At 42.4% G+C, this 23,246-nt stretch overlaps 1 protein-coding gene and 1 long non-coding RNA gene across 2 annotated transcripts in view; both read right to left on the bottom strand.

Annotated features, from left to right (window-relative positions):
* The window catches only part of ube2h (ubiquitin conjugating enzyme E2 H), a 130,675-nt gene extending 112,970 nt beyond the window's left edge, over positions 1-17,705 (bottom strand). Inside the window, exon 1 of the mRNA XM_062983362.1 lies at positions 17,320-17,705. Within this exon, the coding sequence (XP_062839432.1) occupies positions 17,320-17,372 (53 nt within the window). The 5' untranslated portion in view covers positions 17,373-17,705. The remainder of the gene's footprint in view (positions 1-17,319) is intronic.
* LOC103281277 (uncharacterized) lies at positions 14,453-17,313 on the bottom strand. The gene is made up of 2 exons (XR_010006948.1): positions 15,800-17,313; positions 14,453-15,750 (listed from the first exon to the last, which is right to left on the bottom strand). It is a non-coding gene; the product is annotated as an uncharacterized LOC103281277 (long non-coding RNA).
* Positions 17,706-23,246: the final 5,541 nt, after the last annotated feature.

Here is a 23,246-nt window from a genome sequence, read left to right as displayed (position 1 = left end):
CTATGTGGCCCAAAGGATTCATTGGAACTTATGCCTCAAGTACCACCTCCCAGGAGTAAAGAACTCAGCCGCTATCAGGACCTCAAGATTGAACTTCAAAGACTCTGGCAGAAACTACTGCAGGTGGTTCCGGTGGTGATTGGCGCATTGGGTGCCGTTCCAAAAGTTCTCAGCCAGCATTTGGAAACAATAGACATTGACAAAATCATGATCTGCCAACTGCAAAAGGCCACCCTGCTGGGATCTGCACGCATCATCCGAAAATACGTCACACAGTCCTAGACACTTGGGAAGTGTTCGACTTGTGATTTTGTGATACGAAATCCAGCATGTCTATCTTGTTTGCCGTGTCATAATAAAATAATAATAATAATAATAATAATAATAATAATAATAAGCATGAACATGTGAAAACTGTGGTCAGCAAAGAATACACACAAAGGGTCAGAAAAATTCTCAAAAGCAAGCTCAATGGAGGCAACACCATCAAGGCCATAAACACCTGGGACATACCTGTCATAAGGTATACTGCTGGCATCATAAACTGGACACAGATGGAACTGGACAATTTGGACAGAAAAACAAGAAAACTCATGACCATTCATCATTCACTGCACCCTCCGCAGTGATGTTGACCTGCTATATTTGCCTAGAAGATCAGGGGGCAGAGGACTCGTGCAAGTAAAACAAGCAGTCAAAGAAGAAGAACATGCCCTGGCAGAATATGGAAAGCAAAGTGAAGAACCTGCTTTGATTGAAGTCAAAAATCAGAAACTCCTCAAAGCACAGCAGACAAAAAAACAGTACAAGAAAACCGCACTACAAACTAGAGTTGACAGCTGGCACAACAAAACATTGCATGGAAAGTTCCTTGACAAAATTGAAGGAAAAGCTGATAAGGAGAAGACCTGACTCTGGCTCACGAATGGGACCCTGAAGAAGGAGACAGAAGGCCTGATCCTTGCAGCCCAGGAGCAAGACATCAGGACAAAGGCCATTAAGGCCAAGATCGAAAAATCAGCTGATGACCCAAAATGCAGACTGTGCAAGGAAACCGACGAAACCATTGATCATCTCCTCAGCTGCTGTAAGAAAATTGCACAGACAGACTACAAACAGAGGCACAACTATGTGGCCCAAATGATTCATTGGAACTTATGCCTCAAGTACCACCTCCCAGCAGCAAAGAACTGGTGGGATCAGAAACCTGCAAAGGTTGTGGAAAATGAGCACGCAAAGATACTGTGGGACTTCCGAATCCAGACTGACAAAGTTCTGGAACACAACACACCAGACATCACAGTTGTGGAAGAGAAAAAAGGTTTGGATCATTGATGTTGCCATCCCAGGTGACAGTCGCATTGATGAAAAACAACAGGAAAAACTCAGCCGCTATCAGGACCTCAAGATTGAACTTCAAAGACTCTGGCAGAAACCAGTGCAGGTGGTCCCGGTGGAGATGGAGATGGGCACATTGGATGCCGTGCCAAAAGATCTCAGCCGGCATTTGGAAACAATAGACATTAACAAAATCACGATCTGCCAACTGCAAAAGGCCACCCGACTGGGATCTGCACGCATCATCCGAAAATACATCACACAGTCCTAGACACTGGGGAAGTGTTCGACACACATCACAAAGAGCGGGTGCAGATTCAAAACTCCAAGGCCTAAGTTCACCGACACTTAATCCGGGTATTACGAAGAGGACACTCCAGACAGAGTTGGAAAGACACTGGGGTTTCTTTGTATTGCACTAATTATTAACTCTGCCCGGCGAGAAAGATCCGTAAACAAACCCAGAAGTTGCAATTCTCCAATTTTGGCAAGTTGCAATTCTCTAATTTTGGCAAGTTGCAATTCTCCAATTTTGGCAAGTTGCAATTCTCTAATTTTGGCAAGTTGCAATTCTCTAATTTTGGCACGTTGCAATTCTCCAACTTTGGCACGTTGCAATTCTCCAATTTTGGCAAGTTGCAATTCTCCAATTTTGGCAAGTTGCAATTCTGCAATTTTGGCAAGTTGCAATTCTGCAATTTTGGCAAGTTGCAATTCTGCAATTTTGGCAAGTTGCAATTCTCCAATTTTGGCAAGTTGCAATTCTGCAATTTTGGCAAGTTGCAATTCTGCAATTTTGGCAAGTTGCAATTCTCCCATTTTGGGTTGCAATGCAAAACATAAGGCGTGTTACACAGCTTTTCATATCTTTCAAAGCCTTTTTCCTTCTCTTTGCACAATGTTTAGGGAAGCGTCCAAAAAAGCAGCTCCGAGTGACTCAGAGTTTCAGGTCGCCGTCATGCAATTACCAAAACGAGGTTTTGCCTCAAAGAAGAAACAGGCGAACAAGTTCCCCGTGTAACACAGGAAGGACGGACGAGCCACCTCTCCCTCCCCCCCCTCCCCGAATTGCACAGATGTGTGTGCGCAGAAAGCACACGCCACGTCGGAGGGAGTAAAAATAGGAAGGCGGTGGGAAGCGACACCACCAACCGCCCCGTCAAACCTGTCAAGAGGAGGAAAGAGAGGGATCCACACTCTTTCCACGGGGCCCCTGTCCTCGTTCGACACCCACAACATCGCCCCAAAATGAGGCACAGGCCTACCCACTTGCCAAAGTTGGCCGACTCCAGATTATAATAATAATCTATATATATAAATGAGTGATGGCATCACGGCGACCCACAAAACAACAAAACTACAGGCCCCCCAACCTCAAAATTTGACAACACAACCCATCATCCACGCCTCTAGGTTGATACAACAAAAGGAAAAGAAAAATAAAGTCCTAATTGGAGGGAGAGGAATAATTGCTTTTATCCAATTGCTGCCAGTTAGAAGGCTAAACCCCTCCAACTTGATCTCCTAGCAACCCAATAAAAAATAATAAAAAACACTAAAAATAATTAAAAACACTAAAAAATTAATACAATAAAATACCATAATAACAGAAAATAACTAAAAATAATACAAGAAAATAATAAAATATAATAAATAAAAAGATAACTTACAATAAAAAAAATTAAAAATACAAATACCGTCAAATAAAAATTACACAACAATTTTTAACCAATACAGTAGACTCTCACTTATCCAACATAAACGGGCCGGCAGAATGTTGGATAAGCGAATATGTTGGATAATAAGGAGACATTAAGGAAAAGCCTATTAAACATCAAATTAGGTTATGATTTTACAAATTAAGTACCAAAACATCATGTTATACAATGAATTTGACAGAAAAAGTAGTTCAATATGCAGTAATGCTATGTAGTAATTACTGTATTTACGAATTTAGCACCAAAATATCACAATGTATTGAAAACCTTGACTACAAAAATGCGTTGGATAATCCAGAACGTTGGATAAGCGAGTGTTGGATAAGTGAGACTCTACTGTACCACCACCACTTTGCCACAGCAATGCGTGGCCGGGCACATCTAGTCTATAAATATAAAAGGATAATGGCGTCACTCCACTGGGCAAAACAACAAAACTAAAGGCCCCCCAACCTAGAAAATTGACAACACAACCCCTCATCCACATCTCTACGTTCTTATGCTCAACAAAGGATTCCTCCCCCCCCCCCCCCCTCAAACAGGGAAACACCACTCTTTGAAGGTCCAAACCCATTCGGTACTCATCACTCTCTCATCTCAAAACACAAAATAAAGAGCAACACTCTGAAAACAAAGGAATTCCATCCAGGAAACAATCAGGGCCACCTAACACCTCCCAACAAAGGATCCCCCCCCTCTAAGACACGGAACCACCAAAAAAAAGCCACAGCAACGCGTGGCCGGGCACAGCTAGTCTATATATATAAAAATGCAATGTGCGTTTTTCCCATGGAGTAAACAACAAAACCACTGAACCAAATCACACCAAATTTGGCCACAAAAGACATAGTCATCCAATGTATGTCTTTCAATAAATAAAAAACCTAGAAAAATAAAGTCCAAATTACAGGCGGCGAGGAAGAGCCGTTCTCCCCCTGGCTGCCAATCAGGGCCCCTTTAGGCCCCACCCCCTTCGCGTCATAGCCACAATGGTGTCCGGGGGACAGGCAGGGTTCACTCTGATCAACACTGAAAACAGGGGAATTCCAGACATGAAACAATCAGGGCCAGCTAACATCTCCTAACGAAAGATTCCCCCAGGGAGGAAGCAGCCAGGCTTTGAAGCTGAAAGGCCATTACATGCTCATCATTCTTGAGTAATTGCAGCATTCACACTTGCCTCCAACAGACAAAAAAAAAGGAACAACTAGAAATATTGTATGTTCACAAGCTTTAGGAAATAACATATACTACCTATCACCAATTCCCCAATACAGTAGAGTCTCACTTATCCAACATAAACGGGCCGGCAGAACATTGGATAAGCCAAAATGTTGGATAATAAGGAGGGATTAAGGAGAAGCCTATTAAACATCAAATTATGTTATGATTTTACAAATTAAGCACCAAAACATCATGTTATACAACAAATGGATAGAAAAAGCAGTTCAGTACACGATAACGTTATGTAATAATTACTGTATTTATGAATTTAGCTCCAAAATTTCGCAATTTATTGAAAAATTGACTACAAATACATTGACTACTAAAAGGCAAATTGTGTTGGATAATACAGAATGTTGGATAAGCAGAGCTTGGATAAGCAAGACTCTACTGTACTTTATTTCCCATACCACCACACTTCGCCACAGCAACACGTGGCCGGGCACAGCTAGCACTGTATATAATAAAACTTTATTATAAGTCCCCAAAGGGACTTATTGTTGGAAAATTATTGTTTCCAACAATAAATACAAACAACATACAGTAAATAAACAGTATAAAAACACATTATTACACAAAATAAAACCATTACGCTAAAAATAACAATCAATGACAATCATAATAACTTTCAATCGGGGAGATCGATTACATGACAAAAACAGGAATGGCTGCAATGGCCTGAGTCCCCTTCGAGGTTGAGAATAGTATATAAATACTGCAAATAAATAATAATAAATGAAAGAAGCAGCAACAGATAAGGCACAAAACCTGAGAAAACAAAACAAAGTAGACGGTTCTTTGGCTCATTTCTATCCACAACACCATGCTAAAACTAAGACTGCTATTCGGGCCCTAGTTACTAAGAAATAAACCCAAATAAACATCACCAGGACTTCCAAAGAAATGGTTAGTATCAGTGGACTGATCTGTGTCCTGAAGACAATGACATCCCAGGCATACGCTTCTATCTACAACTTCTTACAAAACCAAAGGCTGCAATTCTGGGCCTAGTTACTAGGAAATAAAATCCAAATAAACATCAACAGAACTTACAAGCAAACAATAGTTAGTGTAAATGTACTATTCTGTGTCCCAAAAACACTGAAAGTCCAGGCATAGCTTCTTACAAAACCCAAGGCTGCAATTCTGGGCCTAGTAACAAGGGAATAAACCCAAATAAACATTGTCAGAACTTCCAAGCAAACAACGGTTAGTGTCAATTGACTGTGAGTGTTAGTGTCACTGTTCGGTGTACTGAAGACACTGACAATCCAGGCATAGGTTTCTATCCACATCATCATAAACCCAAGATTACTATTCTGGGTCAAGTTATTAGGAAATAAAAGCAAATACACATCGGCAGGACTCCCAAGCAAACAATGGTTTGTGTCACAGGACCGTTCGGTGTACCGAAGTCACTTGACAGTCCAGACATAAGCTTCTATCCACTTCACAAAGTCATACAGAACCCAAGATTACTATTCTGGGCCTAGTTACTAGGAAATAAACCCAAATAAACATATCCAGGACTGCCAAGTAAACAATGGTTAGGGTCAATGGACTGTTTGGTGTACCAAGAACAATGATAGCCCAGGCATAGCTTCTTACAAAACTGCAATTCTGGGCCTAGTTACTAGGAAATTAACCCAAATAAACATTGCCAAACTTCCAAGAAAACAATGGTTAGTGTTCTGTGTACCGAAAACACTGACAGTCCAGTAATAGGCTTCTATTAACTTCATACAGAACCCAAGATTTCTATTCTGGGCCTAGTTACTAGGAAATAAACCCAAATAAACATCATCAGGACTTTCAAGCAAACAATGGTTAGTGTCAATAGACTGTTGTGCATGGACTGTTGTGACAGTCCATGCATAAGCTTCTATCCACTTCTCAACTTCATACAGAACCTAAGATTACTATTCTGGGCCTAGTTGCTAGGAAATAAAACCAAATAAACATCATCAGGACTTCCAAGCTAACAATGGTTAGTGTCAATGGACTATTCAGTGTACCAAAGAGACTGATAGTCCAAACATAACTTCTTACAAAACCCAAGGGTGCAATTCTGGGCCTAGTTACTAGGAAATAAAACCCAAATAAATATCAACCGGACTTCCAAGCAAACAATGGTTAGTGTCAACGGACTGTTCTGTATACAGAAGACACTGACAATCCAGGCATAGGCTTCTATCTACTTCATACAGAACCCAAGATTACTATTCTGGGCCTAGTTACTAAGAAATAAACCCAAATAAACATCAATAAGACTTCATGCAAATGGTTAGTGTCAATGGACTGTCTGATGTACCAAAGACTCCGAAAGTCCAGGCATAGGCTTCCATCTACTTCTCAACTTCATACAGAACCTAAAATTACTATTCTGTGCCTAGTTACTAGGAAATAAAACTAAAGAAACATCAACAAGACTTCCAAACCAACAATGGTTAGTGTCAATAGACTGTTATGACAATACAGGCATAGGCTTCTATCCACAACCTCATACAGAACCCAAGTTAAATATTCTGGGCCTAGTTACTAAGGGCCCTTCCAGAGAGGTCCTATGTCCCAGGATCTTATCCCAGGTTTACTGCTTTAAACTGGATTATATGCGTCCGCACTGCCAGATAATCTGGGGTAACAAAAAACCTAGGATCAGATCCTGGGATATAGGGTCTGTCTAGAAGGGCCCTTAGAAATAAACATAATGAAACATCAATAGGACTTCCAAGCAAACAATGATTAGTGTCAATGGACCGTTCTGTGTACTAAAGACACTGACAATCTAGGCATAGGCTTCTATTCATTTCACAATATCATACAAAACCCAAGATTACTATTCTGGGCCTAGTTACTAAGAAATAAAATCCAAATAAACAGCAGCAGGACTTCCAAGCAAACAATGGTTAGTGTCAATGGGCTATTATGTGTACCGAAGACACTGACAGTCTACGCATAGGCTTCTATCCACAATTTCATACAAAAATGTAAGGCTTCAATTCTGGGCCTAGTTACTAGGAAATAAAACCCAAATAAACATTGCCAGGACTTCCAAGCAAACAACGGTCAGAGTAATTGGACTATTATGTGTACTGAAGACACTGACAGTCCAGGCATAAGCTTCTATCCACTTCTCAAGTCCATACAGAATCCAAGTTTACTATTCTGGACCTAGTTACTAAGAACTAAACCCAATTAAACATCATCAGGACTTTCAAGCAAACAATGGTTAATGTCAATGGACTGTTCTGGGTACCAAAGGCACTGACAGTCCATGCATAGGCTTCTATCCACTTCTCAACTTCATACAGAATCCAAGTTTACTATTCTGGGCCTAGTTACTAGGAAATAAAACCCAAATAACCATCAACAAGACTTCCAAGCAAACAATGGTTAGTGTCAATGGACTGTTTGGTGTACGAAGACACTGATAGTCCAGACATAGCTTCTTATAAAACCCAATGCTGCAATTCAGGGCCTAGTTACTAGGAAATAAACATCAACAGGACTTCCAAGCAAACCATGTTTAATGTCAATGGACTGTTCTGGGTACCAACGGCACTGACAATCCAGGTATAGGCTTTGATCCACAACTTCATACAAAACTTAAGGGTGCAATTCTGGGCCTAGTTACTAGGAAATAAAACCAAATAAACATCAACAGGACTGTCAAGCAAACAATGGTTTGTGTCAATTGACTGTTTGGTGTACCGAAGACACTGATAGTCCAGGCATAGCTTCTTATAAAACCCAAGGGTGCAGTTCTTGGCCTAGTTACTAGGAAATAAAACCCAGATAAACATCAACAGGACTTCCAGGCAAACAATCATTAGTGTCAATGGACTGTTCGGTGTACCAAAGACATTCACAGTCCATGCAAACAATGGTTAGTGTCAATGGACTATTATGTATACTGACAACACTGACAGTCTACACATAGGCTTCTGTCAACTTCACAACTTCACACAGAACCCAAGATTACTATTCTGGGCCTATTTACTAGGAAATAAACCCAAATAAACATTGTCAGGACTTCCAAGCAAACAATTGTTAGTGTCAATGGACTGTTCTGTGTACCAACAACATTGACAGTCCATGCAAACAATGGTTAGTGTCAATGGATTATTATGTATACTGAAAACACTGACAGTCTACACATAGGCTTCTGTCAACTTCACAACTTCACACAGAACCCAAGATTACTATTGTGGGCCTATAAACACGAATAAACATTGCCGGGACTTCCAAGCAAACAATGGTTAATGTCAATGGACTATTATGTATACTGAAAACACTGACAGTCTACACATAGGCTTCTGTCAACTTCACAACTTCACACAGAACCCAAGATTACTATTGTGGGCCTATAAACCCGAATAAACATTGCCGGGACTTCCAAGCAAACAATGGTTAGTGTCAATGTACTATGTATACTGAAAACACTGACAGTCTACACATAGGCTTCTGTCAACTTCACAACTTCACACAGAACCCAAGATTACTATTGTGGGCCTATAAACCCGAATAAACATTGCCGGGACTTCCAAGCAAACAATGGTTAATGTCAATGGACTATTATGTATACTGAAAACACTGACAGTCTACACATAGGCTTCTGTCAACTTCACAACTTCACACAGAACCCAAGATTACTATTCTGGGCCTATTTACTAGGAAATAAACCCAAGTAAACATTGCCAGGACTTCCAAGCAAACAATCGTTCGTTTCAATTGACTGTTCTATGTACCAAAGACATTGACAGTCCATGCAAACAATGGTTAGTGTCAATGGACTACTATGTATACTGGCAACACTGACAGTCTACACATAGGCTTCTGTCAAGTTCACAACTTCACACAGAACCCAAGATTACTACTCTGGGCCTATTTACTAGGAAATAAACCCAATTAAACATTGCCGGGACTTCCAAGCAAACAATGGTTAGTGTCAATGGACTATTATGTATACTGACAACACTGACAGTCTATGCATAGGCTTCTATCAAATTCACAACTTCACACAGAACCCAAGATTACTATTGTGGGCCTATAAACCCAAATAAACATCACCAGGACTTCCAAGCAAACAATGGTGAGTGTCACATTAGCTGGGGTCGGTTGTGGGTCTCGAGGACACTGACAATCCAGGCATAAATGCAGAGAAGAAACACAGCTTGGACCCCACATCCATGCCCACTTGCACACAGGAGAAAGCAGGTCCCTATAAGCAGTAGGGTCAGTAATAGGAGGTCTTTGTTTTTAATTGTTTTGTTTCTTCTGATGGACAGAGGGAAAGAAACACACAAACTGGAGAGGACTGCCACGCTCTTGGCCCCTCTCCTGCCCAGCGTCATGCCACGAACACCGGCCAGGGCTGAGCCACATGAAGTCACGTATGTGTTTTCAGTAAACCCTGCTCTTTGTCTCCTAAAACGTGATGTTCTTTCAGCCTCTCCGGGACCAAGCGAACAGCGTAAACCCGGGGAGGGCCGGAGGGGGAGAGGATGCGCCAGGTCACCACAGTGGAGCCTCGCCTTGGCATAATCCAGCGGCCTTTTCGCAATTTATACGTAATGAGGATCTCTCTCCCCTGTTCTTCCTTTTTGATCATCGAACAGCTGGAGTTCTAACCTTCCCTCAAACCAGGATGAAAAAAAAGATGTACCATCAAATGAACTTTGCATTTGAAGGGAGGATATGACATGCATAGGCGACTCAAGCCAAGGATAAAAATAGCTTTGATTCCAGAGCCGATCGTTAGTTAGTTAGTTAGTCGTGTGCCACTTCCTATTTGCTAAAAAAAAACATTTTTTAAGAGGAGGACTCATGAGCGAGCCTAGGTCTTTGTTTTTCCAAAAAGATATAAACACCGAGGGTTAAGCAGGTTAGAAACCGGCCTTGCCCTGTCAACGTTGACTGCAATAATTCCTCCCCCCAGCAGGCCTAATCCAAACAAGTTTGTTTATCTCTGGAAGCGAAATGCTATTTGTAACCCCTTCGCACCTTCATCCAGTTAATTCTTTCTTGATTAAATACTCCTGGGGGAGGCCGACGTGCTCAATAAACATCTCCGAATGCATTTCGAGCATTATGTCAACCGTTGCTTCTGCTTCGCCTCCCTCCCCACCACTTGACAAACATCGCTATCGCTAAAACAATCCTGTACACAAATGCACTGCAACGATTCCTGAACTCTGAATATGTCCACACATAAACATAGGATAAAATGCAATTTGCAAAAAGAAAAAAAATGAGAGTAGAGCCCTGTAAAAAGTAAAGGGGGGGAAATCTACATGGAACACAAGTGTTACATAAACAACATCAGCAACCAGAGACGAGGAGAGGGAAAGAAAAAGGGGACGGATTCGTGTCGTTTCAAGCGTCTCCCCCCACTCTCGAAAGCCCCACTGAAATGAATGCTGTTCTCCAGACACCCCCTTCCGCCCCACAATAAACCCCCCTCCCTCCCTTTGCTGGCATCAGAAGCTTCCCGAACGAACAAACGGCAAACTAAACCGTTTGCTCCCCAACATACAAAGCAAACTATATAACCAAAACCTCTTTCCCCACACCAAATATAAATATAAATATTGCTTTCCTCCCCACCCAAGCAGGCCTCACTGCACCTCAACATACAAAGCAAGCTATATAAACAAATCCTCTTTCTGCCACACCAAATAGAAATATAAATATTGCTTTCCTCCCAACCTGCGCAGGCCCCACTGCACCCCAAAATACAAAGCAAGCGATATAACCAAATCCTCTTTCTCCCACACCAAATATAAATATTGCTTTCTTCCCCACCTGAGCAGGCCCCACTGCACCCCAACATACAAGGCAAGCGATATAACCAAATCCTCTTTCTCCCACACCAAATATAAATATTGCTTTCTTCCCCACCTGAGCAGGCCCCAATGCACCCCAACATACAAGGCAAGCGATATAACCAAATCCTCTTTCCCCCCACCAAATATATATATATATATATATATATATATATATTGCTTTCCTCCCCACCTGAGCAGGCCCCACTGCACCCCAACATACAAAGCAAGCTATATTTGCCTTGCATTAGAGAGGAAAGAACAGCCATGGAGGTTTATCTAGCGTGTTGTTATTCACATACAATAATGGGGGTCACTTCATCCAGTGTTAAATATTAACATTCAAAACAAACATCCCCCCAATATAAACACCGTCACAACCACAAACAAACCCTGCTTTCGACTTCCAAGGCTAGGAGGGTTATTTATAGAATATAAAGGGTCCCCATAACACCCAAAAAAGGTCTGGCTTTGGAAAGAGGCCTCTGGAACAACATTTGAGACAAACATCCCCCCAATATAAACCCCAACATACAAAGCAAGCTATATTCATCCTGCATTAGAGAGGAAAGAACAGCCATGGGGGTATATCTAGTGTTGTTATTCACGTACAACCATCAATAAGGGGGTTCACTTCATCCGGTGACAAAATATTAACATTCAAAATAAACATCCACCCCAATATAAGCACCCTCACAATCACTAACAAACCCCGTGTCTCTTCCTTAAAACTGTAAGGCCTGCAAAATAGCCTTTTCCCAAATATTTGCAGGATGTTTTTGAGCCTTTGTAGGCCTATCCTTCCTCTCTCTTCTCTAAACCTGTGGCTCCATTCCAAAAAATTGACTCCTCTTCCACCCCAATTTCTCCAGCCCTGATAAATAAAATCCACCTGGAGCTAATGGAAAGGGATACTCCTTACCAAGCTTTCCCCAATCCCTATTCTCAGCATTTTAGTCCCATATTTTGCAAGAAAAACAATCAGGGCCCAAGTCTCTTCTTCTATGTTTACTTCTATTTTATATGCTGCAGGTCCTACATTGTAATTTGAACTGTTTTTAGTTTTGTATCCTTTGTATGAGAAAGGAAAGCGGTGTATAAATAAATATAATTCTTCTAAATATAATTATTTCGGGAAGGGAGCTTTGCGTTCTCTCTCTCTCTCTCTCTGCCCCATTGCTCGGGCCAAAGTCTTTTTGGCACAACCCCTTAATGAACTTGTTTTTAAAAAGTTTAATTGGCAGTCCTTTGCTCGGAAAGAAGCGGAAGTCTCTTCTCCATTAGACTCACTCTGATTTCAATATGGGAAAGGTATTTCCCCATTGCAAAGTCTTCACTCTCCCTTGTTTATTTTTATCCTGCTTTTCTCCCAAAACAGGGGCTAGAGGCGGCTTAAAGCAAACACTATTATTATTATTATTATTATTATATTATGACACAGCAAACAAGATAGACATGCTGGATTTCGTATCACAAAATCACAAGTCGAACACTTCCCAAGTGTCTAGGACTGTGTGATGAATTATTATTATTATTATTATTATTATTATTATTATTATTATTATTATTATTATTATATCATCCTGCTTTTATTTCTACACTGAGGTGCAAGCAGGGCGCAACAGAATTAAAAACAGAGCCACTGCCTTAACATTTGAATATAAAAAAATTGTGTTGTGGGACATAAACATGAAAAATATGTTTAAAGAACTACAATTAAAAGCTATCTATTGGGGGAAGGCTCTTCTCTAGAGAAGCCTCTTCTATTGACAAGGTTCGTTTCTAAAATAATTTAATAGGAGGCCTTGCTTGGAAAGAAAAGAGGGACTTTTCTCCATCACATTATTCACCTGTCCTGACTTCAATATCAGAGGGAAAACCTCTGAGGAGAGGCAGGAATCCAATAAAATGTATTATTATCATTCAAAGAAGTCTTTACATTCTCCCTATCTCTTGGAGAAGCCTCAAGCAAAGCCTCTTCTGTTGACAGGCCCAAAGAGAGACTGATATCCAATATATTATTATTATTATTATCATTATTATTATTATTCCAAGTCTTTACTTTCTCCCTATCTCTTGGGGAAGCTCTCAAGCAAAGCCTCTTCTATTGACAGGCCCAAATAGAGGCTGATATCCAATATATTATTATTATTATCATCATCATCATCATCATGCCAAGAAGTCTTTACTTTCTCCCTATCTCTTGGGGAGGCTCTCAAGCAAAGCCTATGCTATTGACAGGCCCAAATAGAGGATGATATCAAATATATTATTATTATTATTATTATTATTATTATTATCATCATCATCATGCCAAGAAGTCTTTACTTTCTCCCTATCTCTTGGGGAGGCTCCCAAGCAAAGCCTCTTCTATTGACAGGCCCAAATAGAGGCAGATATTCATTATATTATTATTATTATTATTATTATTATTATTATTATTATTCCAAGAAGTCTTTGCTTTCTCCCTATCTCTTGGGGAGGCTCTCAAGCAAAGCCTCTTCTATTGACAGGCCCAAATAGAGGCAGATATTCATTATATTATTATTATTATTATTATTATTATTATTCCAAGAAGTCTTTGCTTTCTCCCTATCTCTTGGGGAGGCTCCCAAGCAAAGCCTCTTCTATTGACAGGCCCAAACAGAGGCAGATTTTAATAAATTATTATTATTATTATTCCAAGAAATCTTTACTTTCTTCCTATCACTTGGGAAAACTCCCAAATGAAGCCTCTTCTATTGTAAATGACGAAATATATTCACCTATCCTGGGTTAAAAATTGGAGGAAAGGTAACAAAATAAATTATTTAAAAAGCCTTTCCTTTCTCCCTATTTATTGCATTTCCATTACATAGTGAGATATAAGTATTATAATAATAACAATAGTCTACAACCAAGTCTCCTCTATTGACATATTATTATTCCCAAAAGTCTTTCCTTTCTGCCCATTTATTGCATCTCATTGAGATATATATGTTATAATAATATTGATCTATTGACATGCTCCAATTTCATTGGGATTTCCCCTATTTTTAAATTCTTTTAAATGCAATAGATGAAGATATAGAAACTGGGAGGCAAATTCTAACTAAAATCTTCATTAGGAGGCAACCTTTCCTGACTCAGAATAATCTTCTTAAAGGGCCAGCACCCATATTTTCTGACCTCCTCAAGTCATTCTAATGAGGAAGGGGGTCTTTATCTTGGGATATAAGTATAATAGTAATAATGTTTATTATTGGTCAAGCCTCCTCGATTGACTTGCCCCAATTTTTATTGGGATTCCACTCCCTTTTTAAAATCTTTTAAATGGAATAGATGAAGATAGCCTTTCCTTCCTCCCTATTTATTACATCTCAGTGAGATACAATAATAATAATAATAATAACAACAACATTATTATTGGTCAAGCCTCCTCTATTGACATGCTCCAGTTTCATTGGTATATAGATATAGAAACTGGGGAGCAATTCCAGACAAAGTTTTCATTAAGAGGCAACCTTTCCTGACTTATTATTACCTTCTTAAAGGGCCAGCGCCCTCTTTTCCCTCAGGTCATTCCAATGGGGATACCTTTTTATCTTTATAAATTTCTCTAATTTCTCTTTCCCATTGAATAAATAAAAGACTTGGTGAGAAGAATCCTGCAATCAAGCCTTTCCTTGTGAGGATATCCCATTTCCTGGCTCCTTGGCCTTCTTAAAGGGCCAGTGCCCCAATTTCTTGACCACTTCAAGTCATTCCAATGGGGAAGGGCCTTTATTTGGGGGGGGGGATGTCATTTTTAAATTCTCTCTTTTTCAAAAAGAAGATTTGGTGAGAAGAATCCTGTAACCAGGCCTTCCTTTCTGTGGATATCCCATTTCCTGGCTCCTAGGCCTTCTTAAAGGGCCAGTGTCCTCAATTTCCTGACCTTTCCTGACTCAGAATTATCTACTTAAAGGGCCAGCACCCTCTTTTTCATCCTCAAGTTATTCCAATGGAGAAGAGTGTCTTTCTCTTTTGGTGGGAATATGTCTTTTTAAAAAATCTCTCAAATTCCTCTTTTCCATTGAACAAATAAAAGACTTGGCGAGAAGAATCCTATAACCAAGCCTTCCTTTCTGTGGATATCCCATTCCCTGGCTCCTAGGCCTTCTTAAAGGGCCAGCACCCCCATTTCCTGACCTTTCCTCAGAATTACCTTCTTAAAGGGCCAGCACTGTCTTTTTCCTCCTCAAGTCAAGTCATTCTAAAGGGGAAGTGGGGGGTCTTTCTCTTTTTAGAGGGGAATCTGTCCTTTTTAAATCTCTGTATTCATTTTTAATGGAATCAATGAGGTCTTGGTGAGAAGAATTCTGTAACCAAGCCTTCTCTCGTGAGGATATCCCATTCCGTGTCTTCTTGGCCTTCTTAAAGGGCCAGCATCCCCTTTTCCCTCCTCAAGTCAGGTCATTCCAATGGTGAAGGGGGTCTTTCTCTATTTAAAGGGGGGTCTGTCCTTTTTAAAATCTCTCAAATCTCTTCCCCATTAAATAAATAAATAAATTGGTGAGAAGAACCCTGTAAACAAGCCTTCCCTTGTTGAGGATATCCCATTCCCTGCCTCCTTGGCCTTCTTAAAGGGCCAGCACCCCAATTTTCTGAGGCTTTCTCAGAATTACCTTCTTAAAGGGCCAGCACCCGAATTCCCTGAGGCTTCCTCAGAATTACCTTCTTAAAGGGCCAGTGTCTCCCATTTCCTGAGGCTTCCTGACTCAGAATTACCTTCTTAAAGGGCCAGCACCCCAATTTTCTGAGGCTTCCTCAGAATTACCTTCTTAAAGGGCCAGCACCCCCATTTCCTAACCTTTCCTCAGAATTACCTTCTTAAAGGGCCAGCACCCGAATTCCCTGAGGCTTCCTCAGAATTACCTTCTTAAAGGGCCAGCACCCTCTTTTTCCTCCTCAGGTCATTCCAATGGGGAATCTGTCCTTTATAAACCTCTCTAATCCTTCTTCCCCATTGAATAAATAACAAACTTGGCGAGAAGAACCCTGTAACCAAGCCTCCCCTTGTGTGTATGCCCCCTTCCCTGTCTCCTTGGCCTTCTTAAAGGGCCAGCACCCCAATTTCCTGAGGCTTCCTGACTCAGAATTACCTTCTTAAAGGGCCAGCACCTCATTTCCTGACCTTTCCTTAGAATTACCTTCTTAAAGGGCCAGGTCCCCCATTTCCTGAGGCTTCCTGACTCAGAATTATCTTCTTAAAGGGCCAGCACCCCAATTCCCTGAGGCTTCCTGGCACCCTCTTTTTCCTCCTCAAGTCATTCCAATGGGGAATCTGTCCTTTATAAACCTTTCCAATCCTTCTTCCCCATTGAATAAATAAAAAACTTGGCGAGAGGAACCCTGTAACCGAGCCTCCCCTTGTGTGTATGCCCCATTCCCTGTCTCCTTGGCCTTCTTAAAGGGCCAGCACCCCAATTTCCTGAGGCTTCCTGACTCAGAATTATCTTCTTAAAGGGCCAGCACCCCAATTCCCTGAGGCTTCCTGGCACCCTCTTTTTCCTCCTCAAGTCATTCCAATGGGGAATCTGTCCTTTATAAACCTTTCCAATCCTTCTTCCCCATTGAATAAATAAAAAACTTGGCGAGAGGAACCCTGTAACCGAGCCTCCCCTTGTGTGTATGCCCCATTCCCTGTCTCCTTGGCCTTCTTAAAGGGCCAGCACCCCAATTCCCTGAGGCTTCCTGGCACCCTCTTTTTCCTCCTCAAGTCATTCCAATGGGGAATCTGTCCTTTATAAACCTTTCCAATCCTTCTTCCCCATTGAATAAACAAAAAACTTGGTGAGAGGAACCCTGTAACCAAGCCTCCCCTTGTGTGTATGCCCCCCTTCCCTGTCTCCTTGGCCTTCTTAAAGGGCCAGCACCCCAATTTCCTGAGGCTTCCTGACTCAGAATTACCTTCTTAAAGGGCCAGCACCCCAATTCCCTGAGGCTTCCTGGCACCCTCTTTTTCCTCCTCAAGTCATTCCAATGGGGAATCTGTCCTTTATAAACCTTTCCAATCCTTCTTCCCCATTGAATAAATAACAAACTTGGTGAGAGGAACCCTGTAACCAAGCCTCCCCTTGTGTGTATGCCCCCTTCCCTGTCTCCTTGGCCTTCTTAAAGGGCCAGTGTCCCCATTTCCCCCCTTCCCCTGATATTCCCCGAACAGCCCCTTCCCCCTCGCAGGCGAAGGATACAGCTTGACCACGTCGGTGTCCATCCGCCTCTTGCCCGGGCTGGGGGAGGACATGGCGCCCCCCCGGCCGGCGGCCTCTCTTGTCCTGTCAGGACCCCTTTAACGCTGGAGCCCCGCTTCCTGCGCCTGCGCGGTGGGCTCGTCGCCTCCTGCTGCTGCTCCTCCTCCTGCTGCTCCTCCTCCTCCTCCTTCCTCGGAGGCCCCGCCCTTCCCGAGCCGGCTCTTCCTGGCACCCCCCTCCTCTCCTCCTCGGGAGCCTTTCTCTCTCGATGTCCTTTGCTTTGCGCTCTTTAGAGTCTTGTTTCCTGCGCCCGCCCGCACCGCTTCCTGCTCGCTGCTCCGGCTCGCTGCTGCTTCGCCCGCTGCCGAGGCTCTTCTGCTTGCTCTCTCTCCTCTGACGTCACCCACAGTGACCTCACCGCCCAGGCCGGCCCTCTTATTGGACGGCGGCGCCGACGTCACTACGGGAAGCCACGCCCCTTCTGTGCCCCGCGCCCGGGGCATCACGGGAGTTGGAGTCCTTCCCTCAGGAAAAGCCTAAAGCACAACAGTTCGGCCCCGCCAGGTGTTTTGGACTCCAACTCCCAGGATTCCTCAACAGCAAGGCCTTTCTGGAGCCGAGGTGGAAAGGGGCCTGGCTCCCCACCTCGCTCTGAGGCTGTGTCTACACTAGGGGGGAATTAACCCACTTTGGGCACCCTTACTCATGGGGCCCTTTGGGAGCTGTAGTTTGCTGAAGTGTTCACGGAAGGATGGGAGTTGTAGTTTTCTGAAATGTGCATGGAAGGATGGGAGTTGTAGTTTGCGGAATTGTTCATAGCAGGATGGGAGTTGTAATTTTCTAAAGTGAGCATAGAAGGATGGGAGTTGTAGTTTAGCAAATTTTCATGGAAGGGAGGAAGTTGTAGTTTGCTGAAGTGTTCCTTGAAGGGAGGGAGTTGTAGTTTGCTGAGCTATTCATGGAACGATGGGAGTTGTAGTTTGCTGAGCTATTCATGGAACGATGGGAGTTGTAGTTTGCTGAGCTATTCATGGAACGATGGGAGTTGTAGTTTGCTGAAGTATTAATGGAAGGATGGGAGTTGTAGTTTGCTGAACTATTCATGGAACGATGGGAGTTGTAGTTTGCTAAAGTGTTAATGGAACGATGGGAGTTGTAGTTTGCTAAAGTGTTAATGGAAGGATGGGATTTGTAGTTTGCTGAGCTATTCATGGAACGATGAGAGTTGTAGTTTGCTAAAGTGTTAATGGAAGGATGGGAGTTATAGTTTGCAGAAGTGTTCATGGCAAGATGGGAGTTTTAGTTTGCTGGGGTGTTTGTGGAAGGATGGGAGTTGTAGTATGCTGAGGTGTTTGTGGAAGGATGGGAGTTGTAATATGCTGAGGTGTTCATAGAGGGTGGTAGTTGTAGTTTACTGAAGTGTGCATGGAAAGATGGAAGTTGTAGTTTGCTGGGATGTTTGTGGAAAGATGGAAGTTGTAATATGCTGAGGCGTTTGTGGAAGGATGGGAGTTGTAGTATGCTAAGCTGTTCGTGCCAAGATAGGAGTTGTAGTTTGCCAGAGTGTTTGTGGAAGGATGGGAGTTGTAGTATGCTGAGGTGTTTGTGGAAGGATGGGAGTTGTAGTATGCTAAGCTGTTCGTGCCAGGATAGGAGTTGTAGTTTGCCGGAGTGTTTGTGGAAGGATGGGAGTTGTAGTATGCTAAGCTGTTCGTGCCAGGATAGGAGTTGTAGTTTGCCGGAGTGTTTGTGGAAAGATGGGAGTTGTAGTATGCTAAGCTGTTCGTGCCAGGATAGGAGTTGTAGTTTGCCGGAGTGTTTGTGGAAGGATGGGAGTTGTAGTATGCTAAGCTGTTCGTGCCAGGATAGGAGTTGTAGTTTGCCGGAGTGTTTGTGGAAAGATGGGAGTTGTAGTATGCTAAGCTGTTCGTGCCAGGATAGGAGTTGTAGTTTGCCGGAGTGTTTGTGGAAAGATGGGAGTTGTAGTATGCTAAGCTGTTCGTGCCAGGATAGGAGTTGTAGTTTGCCGGAGTGTTTGTGGAAAGATGGGAGTTGTAGTATGCTAAGCTGTTCGTGCCAGGATAGGAGTTGTAGTTTGCCGGAGTGTTTGTGGAAGGATGGGAGTTGTAGTATGCTAAGCTGTTCGTGCCAGGATAGGAGTTGTAGTTTGCCGGAGTGTTTGTGGAAAGATGGGAGTTGTAGTATGCTGAGGTGTTTGTGGAAGGGAGTTGTAGTTTGCAGAGGTGTTCAGGGAAGGATGGGAATTGTAGTTTGCTCATATGTTCACGGAAGGATGGGAATTGTAGTTTGCTGAGGTGTTCATGGAAGGATGGGAGTTGTAATTTGGTGCGGGACCAGCACCCATTTCTGCAGAGAAGGCTAAAAGAGCCTTTGCTGAACTACAACTCCCAGGGTTTTGTGTGGCAAGTGAACAGGCCTTTCACAGTAGCTCATGGCTATGGCATCCTGAGAGTTGTAGTTCTGCACTGTTTGCTACAGAAGGCCTTGTCGAACTACGACTCCCAGGGCTCCCATAGTCTTGAGCCATTGGCAGTTCAAATGGTTCCAAACTGCATGCATTTTGCAGCGCAAAGCAGGTTAGTAATAAAGATAATAATTTTTTTTCGTGTCAGGAGCAACCAGAGTTGCTTCTGGAGTGAGAGAATTGGCCGTCTGCAAGGATGTTGCCCAGGGGACGCCCGGATGTTTTGATATTTTTACCATCCTTGTGGGAGGCTTCTCTCGTGTCCCCGCATGGAGCTGGAGCTGATAGAGGGAGCTCATCCACACTCTCCCCGGGTGGGATTCGAACCTGGCAGCTTTCAGGTCAGCAACCCAACCTTCAAGTCGCTTAGTCCACTACGCCATCTGGGGGCTCCTAAGATAATAATAATAATAATAATAATAATAATAATAATAATAATAATAATCAAGAAACTTAGATCAGATGCAAGTAACCTGAAAAATATGAAAGAGAGGAAACTGAAGAATGACAAAATCAAGCAATACCTGATCCGAAAGTACTGGCTGAACACCAGAAAAATTGAAGAAGCTTTGGAAATCGTGAAAGAACAAATTACAGCAACAGCCAGAAAAATTGAAAGGTATGAAGCCAGAATCATCCAGTACAGACAAAATCAACTGTTTCAATCAGACCAAAGACGGTTCTACCAGAGTCTGAACCAAACAACAGACACAGTAACCATAAAGCCAGAGAAAACTGCAACAACAAAGTTCTGGAAAGAACTTTGGGAAAATAATAAAAACTACAACAAAAACGCTGGGTGGATAAAGGAGTTTGAAGGAAAATTCTCACAGAACAAAATGGAACTGATGGAAATAACAACTGAATTGATCAGCAAACGAGTGCAAAAAGTCAAGAACTGGACATCGCCTGGTAGTGATCAACTTCATGGATTTTGGCTCAAACATCTGATTAGTTTACATGGAAAAATGGCCCAACAATTCAATGAGATGCTGCAGAAAGGAAGTATCAGTGAATGGCTAACAACTGGAAGAACATACCTGATACAAAAGGATCCAGCAAAAGGAGCAGCACCAGGAAACTACAGGCCAATAACGTGTCTGCCCACTATGTTTAAACTACTGACTGGCATCATAGCTGACAGAATTCAAGACTATCTTGAAGAAAAAAACATCTTACCAGATGAACAGAAAGGCAACAAACGGAAAAGCAGGGGCACAAAAGACCAGTTATTGATTGACAAAATGATTCTGGAGAACTGTAAGAGCCGAAAAGCTAATCTTCACATGACGTGGATTGACTACAAAAAGGCCTTTGACTCACTCCCACACAGCTGGATCATCAAGTGCCTGGACGCCATCGGGATTTGTAAAACAGTTGGCACCTTCATTGAAAACATGATGGAGCACTGGAAAACTGAACTGTTTGTTGGAAATGAAAGCTATGGACTTGTCAACATCAGGAGAGGAATTTTCCAGGGAGATTCATTGTCCCCTCTGCTTTTCATTATTGCCATGATCCCTCTGTCAACAATCTTACAAAAAACAAATCTCGGCTATCAAATATCTAAGAATTCTCACAAAATTTCACATTTGATGTACATGGATGACCTGAAGCTATATGGGAAAACGGAAACTGAAATCCAGTCTCTGACCAACACTGTCCGAATTTTTAGCACTGATATCAACATGGAGTTTGGTTTGGACAAATGTTCGACAGTGGCATTGAAGAAGGGAAAAATCATTGAAAGTGAGGGCATAAATATGCCCAATGGCCAAACAATAAAGTGTCACCAGCCAGAGGCCTATAAATATCTGGGCATACTACAGCTGGACAACATCAAGCATGAACATGTGAAAACTGTGGTCAGCAAAGAATACACACAAAGGGTCAGAAAAATTCTCAAAAGCAAGCTCAATGGAGGCAACACCATCAAGGCCATAAACACCTGGGCCATACCTGTCATAAGATATACTGCTGGCATTATAAATTGGACACAGGTGGAACTGGACAATTTGGACAGAAAAACAAGAAAACTCATGACCATTCATCATTCACTGCACCCTCGCAGTGATGTTGACCGGCTATATCTGCCTAGAAGATCAGGGGGCAGAGGACTCTTACAAGTAAAGCAAGCAGTCAAAGAAGAAGAACATGCCCTGGCAGAATATGTCAAGCAAAGTGAAGAACCTGCTTTGATTGAAGTCAAAAATCAGAAACTCCTCAAAACACAGCAGACAAAAAACCAGTACAAGAAAACCGCACTACAAACTAGAGCTGACAGCTGGCACAACAAAACACTGCATGGAAAGTTCCTTGACAAAATTGAAGGAAAAGCTGATAAGGAGAAGACCTGGCTCTGGCTCACGAATGGGACCCTGAAGAAGGAGACAGAAGGCCTGATCCTTGCAGCCCAGGAGCAAGCCATCAGAACAAATGCAATTAAGGCCAAGATTGAAAAATCAGCTGATGACCCAAAATGCAGACTGTGCAAGGAAACCGACGAAACCATTGATCATATCCTCAGCTGCTGTAAGAAAATCGCACAGACAGACTACAAACAGAGGCACAACTATGTGGCCCAAATGATTCATTGGAACTTATGCCTCAAGTACCACCTCCCAGCAGCAAAGAACTGGTGGGATCACAAACCTGCAAAAGTATTGGAAAATGAACATGCAAAGATACTGTGGGACTTCCGAATCCAGACTGACAAAGTTCTGGAACACAACACACCAGACATCACAGTTGTAGAAAAGAACAAGGTTTGGATCATTGATGTTGCCATCCCAGGTGACAGTCGCATAGATGAAAAACAACAGGAAAAACTCAGCCGCTATCAGGACCTCAAGATTGAACTTCAAAGACTCTGGCAGAAACCAGTACAGGTGGTCCCGGTGGTGATGGGCACACTGGGTGCTGTGCCAAAAGATCTCAGCCGGCATTTGGAAACAATAGACATTGACAAAATCACCATCTGCCAACTGCAAAAGGCCACCCTACTGGGATCTGTACACATCATCAGAAAATACATCACACAGTCCTAGACACTTGGGAAGTGTTCGACTTGTGGTTTTGCGAAACGAAATCCAGCATATCTATCTTGTTTGCTGTGCCATACAACGTTGTTGTGTTGATAATAATAATAATAATAACTTCCTTGACAAAATTGAAGGAAAAGCTGATAAGGAGAAGACCTGGCTCTGGCTCACGAATGGGACCCTGAAGAAGGAGACAGAAGGCCTGATCCTTGCAGCCCAGGAGCAAGCCATCAGAACAAATGCAATTAAGGCCAAGATTGAAAAATCAGCTGATGACCCAAAATGCAGACTGTGCAAGGAAACCGACGAAACCATTGATCATATCCTCAGCTGCTGTAAGAAAATCGCACAGACAGACTACAAACAGAGGCACAACTATGTGGCCCAAATGATTCATTGGA

Source organism: Anolis carolinensis, chromosome 5 (assembly GCF_035594765.1).
Source record: "Anolis carolinensis isolate JA03-04 chromosome 5, rAnoCar3.1.pri, whole genome shotgun sequence".
NCBI lineage: Eukaryota > Metazoa > Chordata > Lepidosauria > Squamata > Dactyloidae > Anolis > Anolis carolinensis.
The sequence above is the reverse complement of the archived record's forward strand: the minus strand, read 5'-3'. Positions and strand labels throughout refer to the sequence as shown.